Genomic DNA, 12964 nt, shown 5'->3' with positions numbered 1-12964 from the left:
TACATACAGGGGTTAGGGTGGGTTTATTTTTTTGTTGAGATGGGAATTTTTGGGGTTTAGGGTATGTATAGGTTTTTGGGAGGTAAGGGAATGTTTATGGTGGGTATGGGTTTTTTGGTGGTATGGGAATTTTTAGGGTTAGCATGTGTTTTTGAGTGGCATGGTATTTTTTAGGATCTAGTGTGGGTATCGGTTTTTGGGTGGAAATTGAATTTTTAGGGTTTTGGGTAGGTATAGCTTTTTTGGGAGGCAACGGAATGTTTATGGTTGATATGGATTTTTGGGTGGTATGGGAATTTTTAGGGTTAGCATGTGTTTTTGGGTGGCATGGGATTTTTTAGGATCTAGTGTGGGTATCGGTTTTTGGGTGGAAATTTAATTTTTAGGGTTTTGGGTGGGTATGGGTTTTTGAGTTGCAAGGGAATTTTTAGGGTTTAGGGTGGGTAAGCGTTTTTGTGTGGCATGGGACTTTTTAGGGTTTAGGATGGCTATAGGTTTTTGGGTGGCAAGGGAAATTTCAGGGTTTTGGGTGAGTATGGGTTTTTGGCTAATATGGACATTTTTAGGGTTTAGGGTGGCTATGGGTTTTTGGGTAGCAAGGGAATTTCTAGGGTTTTGGGTGGGAATGGGTATCATACACTTAGGTATCATACACATTTGTAGGCTTCAGGGTGGGTAGGAGTTTTGGGTGGCAACGGAAATTTTTAAGGCTTAGAGTGGGTAGGTTTTTTTTGGGTGAGATGCAAATTTTTACGGTTAAGGGTAGGTAAGGGATATTAGGTAGCAAGACGATTTTAAGGGTTTTGGGTGGGTGTGGGATTGAGGATTAAAGGTTGTTTAGGAAAAAATATATAAGTTTATATATTTTGTTGCATATATACACATGCATATATAACAATATGTATGGGTTTTACAGTTTTATATAAATATATGTAAAAATATATGCGCACATATATGCTTAAATGTATGTATGTATAAAAATATATTTATATACAAAATATACATAGACAAAGTCAATATTTCACAGATAACTATAAAGCCTTTAAACACACACACACACACATACACACAACCACACACGCACACACACACACACACACACACACACACACACACACACCAAGAGGCTTTATACTTACCTGCTAAATACCTACATTTTCGTTGTAAAGGCATGCATGGTTAAGAGGCATTGTTAAGACTGCATTGTTAAGGCATGCTAGCTCGACTTTGCCTTTTAAACTAATTTCAAAGCCTATTTTCCTTAACAATAGATATGTCTCACCTAATGAAGGCCTATTGAGCCCTAAGACAAGGAGCTAGCTGTATATTTTTAAGTGGGACATATACATTTTCCTATGTCCTTACAATGAAGAAAATAAACAAAATGTGATGCTTTTACTGTTGAAAGACTAGTAACCTCTTTGGCCTGTACAGGGTTGCAGGCTGGCATCCTAGCTCTGCTAATGTCTGAAAGAGAGCACTGAAAATAGTATTTCAAGGTACCAAATTAATTGTGGCACCTAACCTCACTTAATGCCCAAGTCAAAGTGTAATATCACTTTTAAGGAAAGGCAACTTTGAGAAAGTTTCATCTCTGTGCCCAGTCTTTCCAGTGTTTAACAACAAGGGGTGGTGATGGACAGAGTTTCTGTATTAAGCAGAATACTCTCACCAGTCAAGAGATCAGGGCTAGATCCAACACCGTTTTTTAGCTCACTGCACCATCCCAGTTCAGAACCCGGCTATATGCAAATTAGTCTGTTCCTGTCCCAGTGCATAATGGGAACAGGGCAAACCAAACTACCAAGCCAATTCTTACACTGGGAAGGAAACAAGCTTCCGGGGACCGGTTTCTGGCATTGCAGCCGTCGTCGGCCCGGCTTGCTTGAATCCTGATGGTGCAATGAGCAAGGGACTCACATCTGAGTATACCCTTCCACGCGTAGGGTGGACAAAATATTTAACAACAAGGGGTGGTGATGGACAGAGTTTCTGAATTAAGCAGAATACTCTCACCCAGTCAAGAGATCAGGGCTAGATCCAACACCGTTTTTTAGCTCACTGCACCATCCCAGTTCAGAACCCGGCTATATGCAAATTAGTCTGTTCCTGTCCCAGTGCATGATGGGAACAGGGCAAACCAAACTACCAAGCCAATTCTTACACTGGGAAGGAAACAAGCTTCCGGGGACCGGTTTCTGGCATTGCAGCCGTCGTCGGCCCGGCTTGCTTGAATCCTGATGGTGCAATGAGCAAGGGACTCACATCTGAGTATACCCCTCCACGCTTAGGGTGGACAAAATATTTAACAACAAGGGGTGGTGATGGACAGAGTTTCTGAATTAAGCAGAATGCTCTCACCCAGTCAAGAGATCAGGGCTAGATCCAACACCGTTTTTTAGCTCATTGCACCATCCCAGTTCAGAACCCGGCTATATGCAAATTAGTCTGTTCCTGTCCCAGTGCATGATGGGAACAGGGCAAACCAAACTACTGGCAGAAACCGGTCCCCGGAAGCTTGTCTCCTTTCTGGTGAAGAATTGGCTTGGTAGTTTGGTCTGCCCTGTTCCCATGATGCACTGGGCCAGGGACAGACTAATTTGCATATAGCCAGGTTCTGAGCTGGGATGGGGCAGTGAGCTAAATAACGGTGATGGATCAAGCCCTGATCTTTGGACTGGGTAAGAGTGGTCTGCTTAATTCAGACACTCTGTTCATCACCACCCCCTTTTCTGAATCATTTTGTCCACCATAAGCGTGGAAGGGTATACTCAGACATGAGTCCCTTGCTCACTGCTCCATCAGGATTCAAGCAAGCCGGGCCGACGACGCCTGAAATGGCAGAAACCGGTCCCCGGAAGCTTGTCTCCTTTCTGGTGAAGAATTGGCTTGGTAGTTTGGTCTGCCCTGTTCCCATGATGCACTGGGCCAGGGACAGACTAATTTGCATATAGCCAGGTTCTGAGCTGGGATGGGGCAGTGAGCTAAATAACGGTGATGGATCAAGCCCTGATCTTTGGACTGGGTAAGAGTGGTCTGCTTAATTCAGACACTCTGTTCATCACCACCCCCTTTTCTGAATCATTTTGTCCACCATAAGCGTGGAAGGGTATACTCAGACATGAGTCCCTTGCTCACTGCTCCATCAGGATTCAAGCAAGCCGGGCCGACGACGCCTGAAATGGCAGAAACCGGTCCCCGGAAGCTTGTCTCCTTTCTGGTGAAGAATTGGCTTGGTAGTTTGGTCTGCCCTGTTCCCATGATGCACTGGGCCAGGGACAGACTAATTTGCATATAGCCAGGTTCTGAGCTGGGATGGGGCAGTGAGCTAAATAACGGTGATGGATCAAGCCCTGATCTTTGGACTGGGTAAGAGTGGTCTGCTTAATTCAGACACTCTGTTCATCACCACCCCCTTTTCTGAATCAGTCTTTCCAGTGGCCACTCACAGTTGCTGGCAATCCGACAGCCTTCTGCTCTCCTGAGAAGTAGTGTGAATGACTCCCCACACTTAGAACAATAGAGGCCTCCCGCAGGGGTAGTTATTACCCTCCCCCTTGCAGGGAGCCACACATGGTGTTGGTCCAAAAAGTAAGCTTCAAAGGAAAAGGTGCCTTTGACTGGCAAATGGCAATCACATTCCGGAGGGACTGACTTTTATTTAGTTAGGCTGGTGAGGGAACAGAGAGAGGAAGCCAGTTGCCAAGCCGTTTTTTCAGTAGGTGGCTAGACCACAGGTAGCCATATCACTAGAATGAAGGTCTAAAGCTTTTTGAGAGTGGGAAGAATAGAGCACTCTGTGATTTCCAGATGCCACACATTGCCAGAACTTGTCATAAGGTGGGAGGGGTCTGGTAGACCATTGACTAGTGACCGCATCACCCCTCTGGGAAGTTCATGTGCTTAAATATGGCATTGCTGGCACCCTTAATCTACCTCAGATCACATCTGGTTTGGGGAAAGGACTGAAGAAGGACTGCCCTGCTGGCCCCTGGACCAGGCAAGAGAAGCTGCACCCGCCATTGGACTGCATCTGCTACTCCTTAGGCTGGTAAGGAGATGATTCTGCCTGTGGTGCCTGGCTCATGGAAAAGTTGCTGCAGAGCCCCAGACAGAAAATATAAATCTCTAGAGTCAGTCAACTGACTCCCTGTTCCAGCACCAGGGCCACAAAAGCTGAGGTAGCACGTCTTGGCCAGTCAGTAGCCACCTATGAATAATGGTCACTGAACGCCAAAGTGCAGCTAAGAAGACCATCCCTCAGCACTCTAAAGTTGCACCCATGTCTGCCGGAGTCCAGAGGGTCACCAGTGTGCGAATTGGTCACCCAAGAAGGATACTAACCTGCACCAAATGAGACCACTGGACATGCTGTAAGCAGAGACCGGTAACCCATTTCCCGCTGAAATTATACTGGCTTGGAGAGGACATCGGGGGCTTCTGACTTCTGTGGTCAAAGTCGCACCACCTAAGCCATGAACTGAGGAATAACCCTGGGAAGACCCCTCTTGACCGCACTGCACCCAGAGCCTTTTCAGCATCCTCAGCATCCTGTATCCTCAGCATCAGGACCACTTTAATGAAGTGTATAGTGGTCCTTGTGTAAAGTGTCGAAATGGACTTGAGTCCGGTTTGGTGGCCAGGTGACTTTCTGAATGTTTCTTATTGGCCTCCCTGACTTTTTCCCTGTCAGAATTGGGACCCCAGTTCAGGCCATAGTAGCCAAACACAACTCTGTAAAACTTTTCAAAAGCTTTCAAACTTTATGATTATCAATGTTTGCTTGCACTGAGCTTTAAGTTTTACTCAAAAATCTATATCTCCGGAACCCGGTGGTGTATTTTGCTCGTCTTGGTGTCGAACAAGTTCATAAAAATATAATCTATTTTTCTAAATTGATATTAAATTTCTTTTGTGTTGTATGCCTTTCTTATTTTGTTGCTTGGTGCTTGTAAATGCTTTACACTAGTTCCTCTGTTTAAGCCTTGTTGCTCGAAGCCACAGCTACCCAGGATTGAGCAAGAGGTTTTACAATCGAGTCTGACTGAACCCAGGATGGTTTTGTTAGTGTATTACACAGTGATGTCTCACAATTCCACCATATAATATACCACAATCCTCAAAGTTTATCATGGTCTGTCCACTATGTCTATATAGCAACTAATAATTCTGGTAATAGTAAATCTTTCTATGTTGGTGACTATCGGAACGAAATTCGATCATAATTTGTCACTTGAATTTGTGGATTCAAATATATTTATCTACGATGATTCTGCAGGATTTTGAAAAAAATAGCTTTGTGCAGACCCATCAAATGGAGAGCTAAAAACGGGCCATCCCAAAAATTACACCTTCCAATTTAACTCCCATAGGATTATTTAGTACTCAATAAAAACACCTAAACAAAATTACATCAAATTAGGCATTAAAGTAGAGCTTTACTCCTGTACGTGCCGCTGCTTGGTTTGGTGTTAATCCGTTCAATAGTTTTCAATACTTAAGAATTTAAAATTTGTCGCAGGCTGGGCTTGAAGAGGTTACATTTGATACATATCTTAAGTGTTAATCCACAGTTTTATGCAAAAGCTTTTTAATGGATGTCTGTATGTAGAAGTGAGTTTTTTCTCCAGTTGGTCACTTTGGGTTTACAGATCCATAGAGTCACAAAACTAGGATTATCTGATTGGCTGTGCACAACTCTAAGACAATGTTGCAGGACAGCACTTAAGGGGTCAGGGTGAGTACACTGTGATCCCCAGAGTGAAAAAATGTTGATTTTACCTCAGAATCTAGGATCCTAGTGCTAGAACTGGAGCGGCGCCCAAGATCCATAAATCCTGTTAGCGTGCTGCAAACCCACAGCAAGTTTCAAGGGCATGAAACTGCAAGCCTATAGGGAGCTTCAAGGACCCATTCTGGGATTTTGGCATGGTCTGCATATCCAAGGAGACCCCACAAAATGCCCTACATAGGTCTATGGACCCACACATCCTATGACAGAATCCTTAAATCCTGAACAAAAATGGCCTCAAGCCCTATGCACTGTGAGGGTTGGTCATGCAGGTTGAGTTGGATGTAGGGTCTGGCTAGATAGGGTCCCTGTGGCCAACTCCCATTGCGCACTGCAAAAGGGCTTATGCAATGGGGGTGGCCAACCCATAGTTGCTCACAATCAAAGGTTGTTGGCTGTGGGAGGCGACTGCCTGCACGATGTTGAGCATGGCCCGATGGACCACGTCTACTGCGCATCTCTGATGACATTTTGGGAGACCTGTTAGCTAAAAGTGGCATCTCACACAAGGCCTTGGCCTGGCTCATATAATTTCTGGAAAAACAGGAGACAAATAGTAACCCTAGGCAACTACCAATCGACAGAGAAACAGTTGCTCTCTGGGGCTCCTCAGGGCTCTGCCCAGAGCCCAACAATCTTCAATATATAAATGGTACCTCTGTTCAACTTGATTGCATTCTTTGACATCGAGTCTCTATCGTATGCTGATGACACTCAGCTAATCCTAACTCTAGACAAAGATTCCACAGCGGCAGAGGAAAATATTCAGCACTGCCTATCCGCGGTAATTGACTGGATGCAATCTAACCACCTCAAATGCAATAGCCAAAAAACAGATCTTGCTGCTGGGGAAATCTAACATCTTCATGCCCAAACAGTGGTGGCCGACTAACACAGCACCTCCCCCTAACACATTGACTACTGTGAGGAACTTGGGGATTTGATGCTGCATTGTCCTTCCACCAGCAAGCTCTCTTGGTGGCCAGCACTTACTTCTACATGATAAAACCATCAACAATGTATTCGATCTACTTCCAGTTACAGCTAGAAAGTCAGTCGCAGTGACCTTAATCATGTCTCGTCTGAATTGCTTTAACAGCCTCTACGCAGGAGCCAAGAAGGCAATTCTGGCAGGCTGCGATCTCCTCCCCTAAGGAAGTGGCGATCCCGGCGCGTCTCCGGTTCGCCCAGCTTAAGATTCTGCACAGGGTGTATGTGACCGGTCCTCGTCTGGTACGCATGGGCTTTTCTGTTGATGGACTGTGCAGGCGTGGCTGTGGTCTCGTGGGAACGTTTCTCCATATCATTTGGGAGTGTCCAGTAGTGATGCAATATTGGGCTCGTGTGCATGAAGTTATGAGTGAGGTTACGGGTGTGCGGTCGATGCCTGAGGCGAGGCGATGTTTGCTGAATGTTTGGGAACCGAACGATTATAGTGTGGCTCAAATTCGTTGGGTGACCTTAGGAAATATGATTGCCAAGAGAGACATTGCCCAGCTATGGGGTGCCCAGAGATCGCCGACAGTTCAGCTCTGGAAACAGAACTTGGACTGGTGTATGTTCAGGGAAAAAAAGGTTTATATCTCCCGGGGCACGCCCCGGAAATGGGGGAAGATATGGACTCAATGGAATGTGTATCGTGGCGAGATATGTACTCCCCCCCCTTCCAGACCTTGATATTGACCCGCCATCTCCCCAACCCGGTGTTTCCTCCGCACAGACTTAGACATAATTGATTGCTTCTGGTCCCTCTGCCCCCCGCTCTTACGAAATATCTCTACCTTCACTTTGACATGTCCCCCCCCCCCACACACACGCTGTAACTCTGTGATGATGGTACTGCCTTGTGTTTGTTTTTTGTTTCTGTTTCTGTTTTTTGTAACTTTATATTTAATAAAAAGTTTTAAAAAAAATTAAAAAAAGAAGGCAATTCTGAAATAACTACAGATAGTCCAAAATGCAGCAGCCCGCTGGTCTTAAAACTTACATGGGGGTTCTCAGCTCCAGCAGCACCTAAAACCCTCCATTGGCCTCCCATACACAAAAGGATTCTCTTTAAGATCCAAGTAATCACCTTTAGAACTTTCAGGTCAACAGGACCTAAATACCTCAGAACGAGAATTAAACCCTATGTCACCAAACGGCTTCTGAGATCATCCCCTGAAAATTTTCTAGCACCTCCCTGCTTTCACCTGACGCCCAGAGAGAGAGAGTCAATGGCAGTCCTGGGAACAAAAGCTTGGAATAGTTTGCCCACCCATCTGAGACTGCGCAGTCAGATCGCATCTTCAAGAAACTTTTAAAAACCTGGATCTTTGCTGCCTCAGACAATCTAGTGTTATCACTCATCTGATCATTTCCCGACTGCCTATTTACCTTCATACCATGAACCCCCCGCTGTAGTGTAGTTCCTATCTTCCCAATAGGCTCTGCGCATTGGAATAATACCTACAGCAGTAAAGGCCTAGGCCAGACGTTAACTAGGTCTACTACTGTCGATACTAGACTTAAAGTTTTGGGTTTGCCAGCTTAGCTCAGAGTTCACTAGAAACTTTCTCGAATGTTCAAGGAGGAATTAACTTCCCTGATTAGACAAGAAGGGATTTAGTTTCTGACAACCATAGAACATGACAACTTTGCTCTCCCCTAATCAAGAGTCAATCTCGAGAGTCGTGTGAACAAAAGGCAAATTATTTTACTCAGTCAGTACGTGCATTCTTAGTCTCATCAGAATGTAGAGAAAAGGAAGAGACGGGCGTGTTCAATAAAAAGGTGTTATTTATTGATCAGTCTCTTTTCTCATACAAGAGAAATGGATCGATATTATTGCAATACTTATAGTTAAGTAAAGTGCATACATTAAAAGCAATAGTATAAAATAATACTGTAAAAACATTGATATGGTTTCTAAGCCATAAGATGTTTTAAAATGAATAAAATATATTACATACACATATACATTTGACTAAACGTACTCAACTGGTGTTTCTAGATACGCCTACCCCGTGTACCTGACCTAGGTCTAATACGTGGGCGGGAATAGATAGTTACAGTTTAAGTTAAGTTTGTTTTTGCCAAGTGAATAACTAAAGAATTCTCTGTGAGGGGTTATTCAGTTCTGTACCTGGAAGTTAGGATGAATGAGGAATGGTATCTCTCTCTCTGGTCTCGATATTCCAGGCTGCCTGCGAGGGCTGCCCAGAAACGCCGGTGCAGGATTCTCGGCAGGAGAAAGCAGCGCGTCTCTCAGCGCGTCAGAAAGGCGGGGCTGCTGCCAGCGGGGTCTGCTCTGCTCTTCGCTTCGGCAAGTATGGCTGCTCCGTCTCGTCACCACGCGTGTGTTTGCATATGGCAAGATCGGTAATATTTATACCTTTAAGGTGCCGAGATTGACGTAAGGATGGACATAGATACGTCAATAAGGATGTTATACGACTTGCTCGTTAGCACATTCTTTTACTAAAGTTCTCGGTGAAATCAAAACAATGGCCGCAGGGTTTTGCCCAGGTTGTCATAGGTTTGATTTGTTATGAGAACTCCGTATGCCTTATCAGGGGCTGGAGGAATATCGCTTGTCTAATTAGATCGCAAGCGTTATGACCTAATCAGATAACATGTTCCTGTGCCGTAGTGTGACTGCGTCAGATAACGGTATCTGCATCATGGGGGTTTTCTGCCTCATGGGCTGACTGCTAGTTAACTTGTTGGTTTGTTTAACTAGAATAGGGTCAGGAATAGGGGGATCGATTCAGAACCTATAGGAATACATGACACCGCCTTAGCACCAAGATGCTCCTAAGAGTGAACGCTGTACTCGATAAATGATTTAATTCATTTATTCATTCTTTCATATGCCAACAGGTGTTATTTGATTCCTGAAGGCGGGCACAAGGCATGGAAACAGGTTAGGCAATGTGGCCAACCCCTGCTGCACATTTCCAGACTCTGCGTGCTACGGGGATTGGCCATCCATGAAAGGTTGGGAGGCCAAGCCCTACGTCCAATACCCACTGCTGAAGGGTGTTCACAGTGGCGCGTAGTCTCCCACAGGGGGCTGGGTACAAAACCTGCCCAAAGGCTAAGCCCTAGAGCGAAACCCATATGACCACAGCCAAAAGAGTTGAAATGTGGGGGTTGTCCCCTGCTGTGGCTGGACACAGGGCCTTGCTTTTTACATTAGACTGTTAAGTATAACAAAATAAAGTAGGGAAAAAGGGGCCTAATACTGTACCAATAGGGGTTGGCCATGTGCAGTGTAAGTTGGTCACCAGGTACCAACTTCACTAAATGTTGTGTGCAACAGGTGTTCCCCTCCAGTTGAGGGTTGTTGTTAGGACCTGGCTGTAGGTCAGGCCCTGAAGTCAGACCCCATTGCAAACAGCTGACAGCCACGGGCAGCAAGGATCTATCCTATCGTACTTGGATGGTTGGCCTCAGGTCCTGCCTAAAGCTCTAATGCATGCTGCGGAATGCTCTATTTTGTGTGTGTTGAGCACTTACACAGGTTTGTGAACAGGGCCTTTTGTGGCTCCCTACTGTGTATGGCCAAATGAAGAGTATTAGTACCTCTAGATGCTGTCATTAGTGATTCCACCAATGATTGAATGATGTCTTTTGGGATGATATTATTGATGTCATTAATTATGTTTTTTAACATGTCATGGATAAAGTCATGAGCATTTCAAGATTGGGGCGAACGTTATGGTTAGTTTATCTATTTATAACCAGGGCCGGGCTGGGAACCAAAAGAAGCCCAGGAAAAAGAAATTCACTCCAGACCTGGTCCCTTCACCCTTGCTCTCTCTTCTGTCTATCTCTCTGTCTTCTCTCTCTTTCCTCTCTCTCTCTTCTGAAGTCTCCTCCCCCATGCCTTCTATAATTACCTGGGGAAGCTAGAGAAAATTACATAGGCCTCAGAAACAGCCCCCTGCTCTAAAGACTGCCCTCTAAAGGCTCAAGACCACTGGGGACCTGTCCAGTGAAAAAAAGGACAGTCCAGGCCTGAACATAACCAACACAATTTAATTGATTTCAGGTTTTGTTTTGTGACAATACCTGGAATTTAATTGTGTTATTTTAATATATGTGTACTGCAAAACTGGGTAGTTACAGTTAGGTCAGCATTTCCATAGGAAATGCCTTTTTTGTGTTTCAAATAACTATGGTGTCGATTGACGATTCTCCACGTAAATTTCCGAGAGTGATACTTGAATCATCTCAAACATCCCTCCTTTCATCACCTCACTCATACACTCAACACAGACATAATCAGTGAAGAAGAATGTTCGGTTATAAACCAGATCTATTGTCCTTGCCAATGTTCTTTAGAAATGTTGGGGGTTGTGCCTGTATGTATGGTTTTGAGATTGATAAACACTTTTTGTTAAAAAGTTACTTGATCAAGTACTATAAACAACTGCTTACTTTTCTGAGACACTGATGATGTTATCAACCCTAATTCTCTTTGTTTGCTTCCCTTCAGACTCCTCAGCAGTATGAAAAGGAATACAACGAAAAGCGGTCTGATGTGGAGTCTAGTAAATTCCATGGTTACGCGTATGACGGCATATGGGTGATCGCCAAGACCTTGCAGCGGGCAATGGAGAACCTCCGAGCTGGTAGCAGGCATCAAAGGATCCAGGATTTCAACTACACAGACCATAAGCTGGGGAAAATATTTTTGGATGCAATGAACGAAACCAACTTCTTTGGTGTGACGGTAAGTGAAAGCTACTTTTACTTTAGAAAATAATATTCGTTTTCCAGGAATATGTTTTTCTTATTAGAAAATCAAATGGTATTTTCTATTGGATTATTATATTACCTGGTGGCCTAGTCTTTTTCTTTGGGGAAAGGTTGTTTACGAAATGGTAACACACATCTCTGCAGTGGGAACTGAAGCAAAGTGTGCAGGCATGCTGTAGATGTATGGATCTTGTCCATGCCCTAACTGGATTTATTGGTCAAAGCTTAGCAGACAGTTCAGCTGTCCAGTTACAAAGAGATACTGGGAAAATGCTGAAAGCTTCCCTAGGAATGCGTTCCATCTGTTGCTTACCGTTGGCTTGGTGTTTTGTAAATCACATTTGCTTGCTATTTATTTGCTGGCTTTATTTGTGTTAGGCTGTCCAGCATGTCTTTGACCCTCCCGCTGAGCATAGCCTGTTCACCGTCTCTCTGACTGGCTGCTTGCATTCTTTCACGAGTGCTCGCTTTCAGAGAACTCTTGTTTTCTTTTTTGTGAGGCACTCCAGAAGACTAGTTTTCAGTTGTCTACTGTATGCTAGTTCACAACAGTAAACGTTCTCCATTCCTTTAAAAAGGTTCCCTGCCTCCTATCTTTCTGATTTGCTGATTCTACTTATCTTTAAAGCCAGTACATCAATCTTGCATTCCTGTGAGCAATAATGTTCAGTCTACAAGTTTGTTTATTTTGGTCAGTGCTCTTTACTGATAGCATAACTTAATCCCTTCCTCAACTTCGGACCTATGCCATAGGAGCTGAAAATCGAAAAGAGTGGTGTGCTAAAGCACCCCCAAAGTAGCGATGCTGAAGTTAAAAAGTAAATGAGCAATACACAGGCCTTTACATTTTGTTTTTATCTTGTCACTTTTGCTGTGAAAAGACAAACGTCAAATGTTAGGCTCTGTCTTCCAGGGTGCTTGGTATCTACTTTTTTCTTTGACTGCAAACTGTGAGGATTTATGTGACAATCGTGCTGGGGGTGTGATAGGAAAGGGTTTGGGATGTTATTTTGTTTTCTGGCACTAGCACAAAACAAAATGTAAATGCCAGAAAAGGAACTGTACACACATTTCAGAATATATCAAAATTAGGAAAGCACAAATGAAACACATATTAGGTATCTCTGAAGTGTGATGGAAACAAATATTTTAACACAATCAAAACAAATCAATACACTTGGTATTGCTGAGTTTGCACACATTATAACATTATCATTTGTGCACTGTATAGTTTTACCAGTAAAACTGTATGTCTATAAATGTAATGGACATTTGAATTGAAAGTGTGTTGTCTTTTATTGCTGTGTGCATCCACACCATGCATACTCCACTCTACACCACTCCTCTATACAACACACTACTCCACTCCACTCTATGACACTCTACTCCTCTCTGTGCCACTCTACACCACTCTAAAACACTCTGTGC

The 12964-nt window shown here is 44.0% G+C and overlaps 1 protein-coding gene across 1 annotated transcript in view; it reads left to right on the top strand.

Annotated features, from left to right (window-relative positions):
• Positions 1 to 12964, top strand: part of GABBR2 (gamma-aminobutyric acid type B receptor subunit 2) — a 1581022-nt gene that overhangs the window by 762962 nt on the left and 805096 nt on the right. Inside the window, exon 7 of the mRNA XM_078686234.1 lies at positions 11274 to 11510. Coding sequence (XP_078542360.1) covers positions 11274 to 11510 — 237 coding nt within the window. The remainder of the gene's footprint in view (positions 1 to 11273; positions 11511 to 12964) is intronic.

This window comes from Lissotriton helveticus, chromosome 4_1, assembly GCF_964261635.1.
Source record: "Lissotriton helveticus chromosome 4_1, aLisHel1.1, whole genome shotgun sequence".
Classification (NCBI taxonomy): Eukaryota; Metazoa; Chordata; class Amphibia; order Caudata; family Salamandridae; genus Lissotriton; species Lissotriton helveticus.
This window is presented reverse-complemented; position numbering and strand designations above follow the sequence as displayed.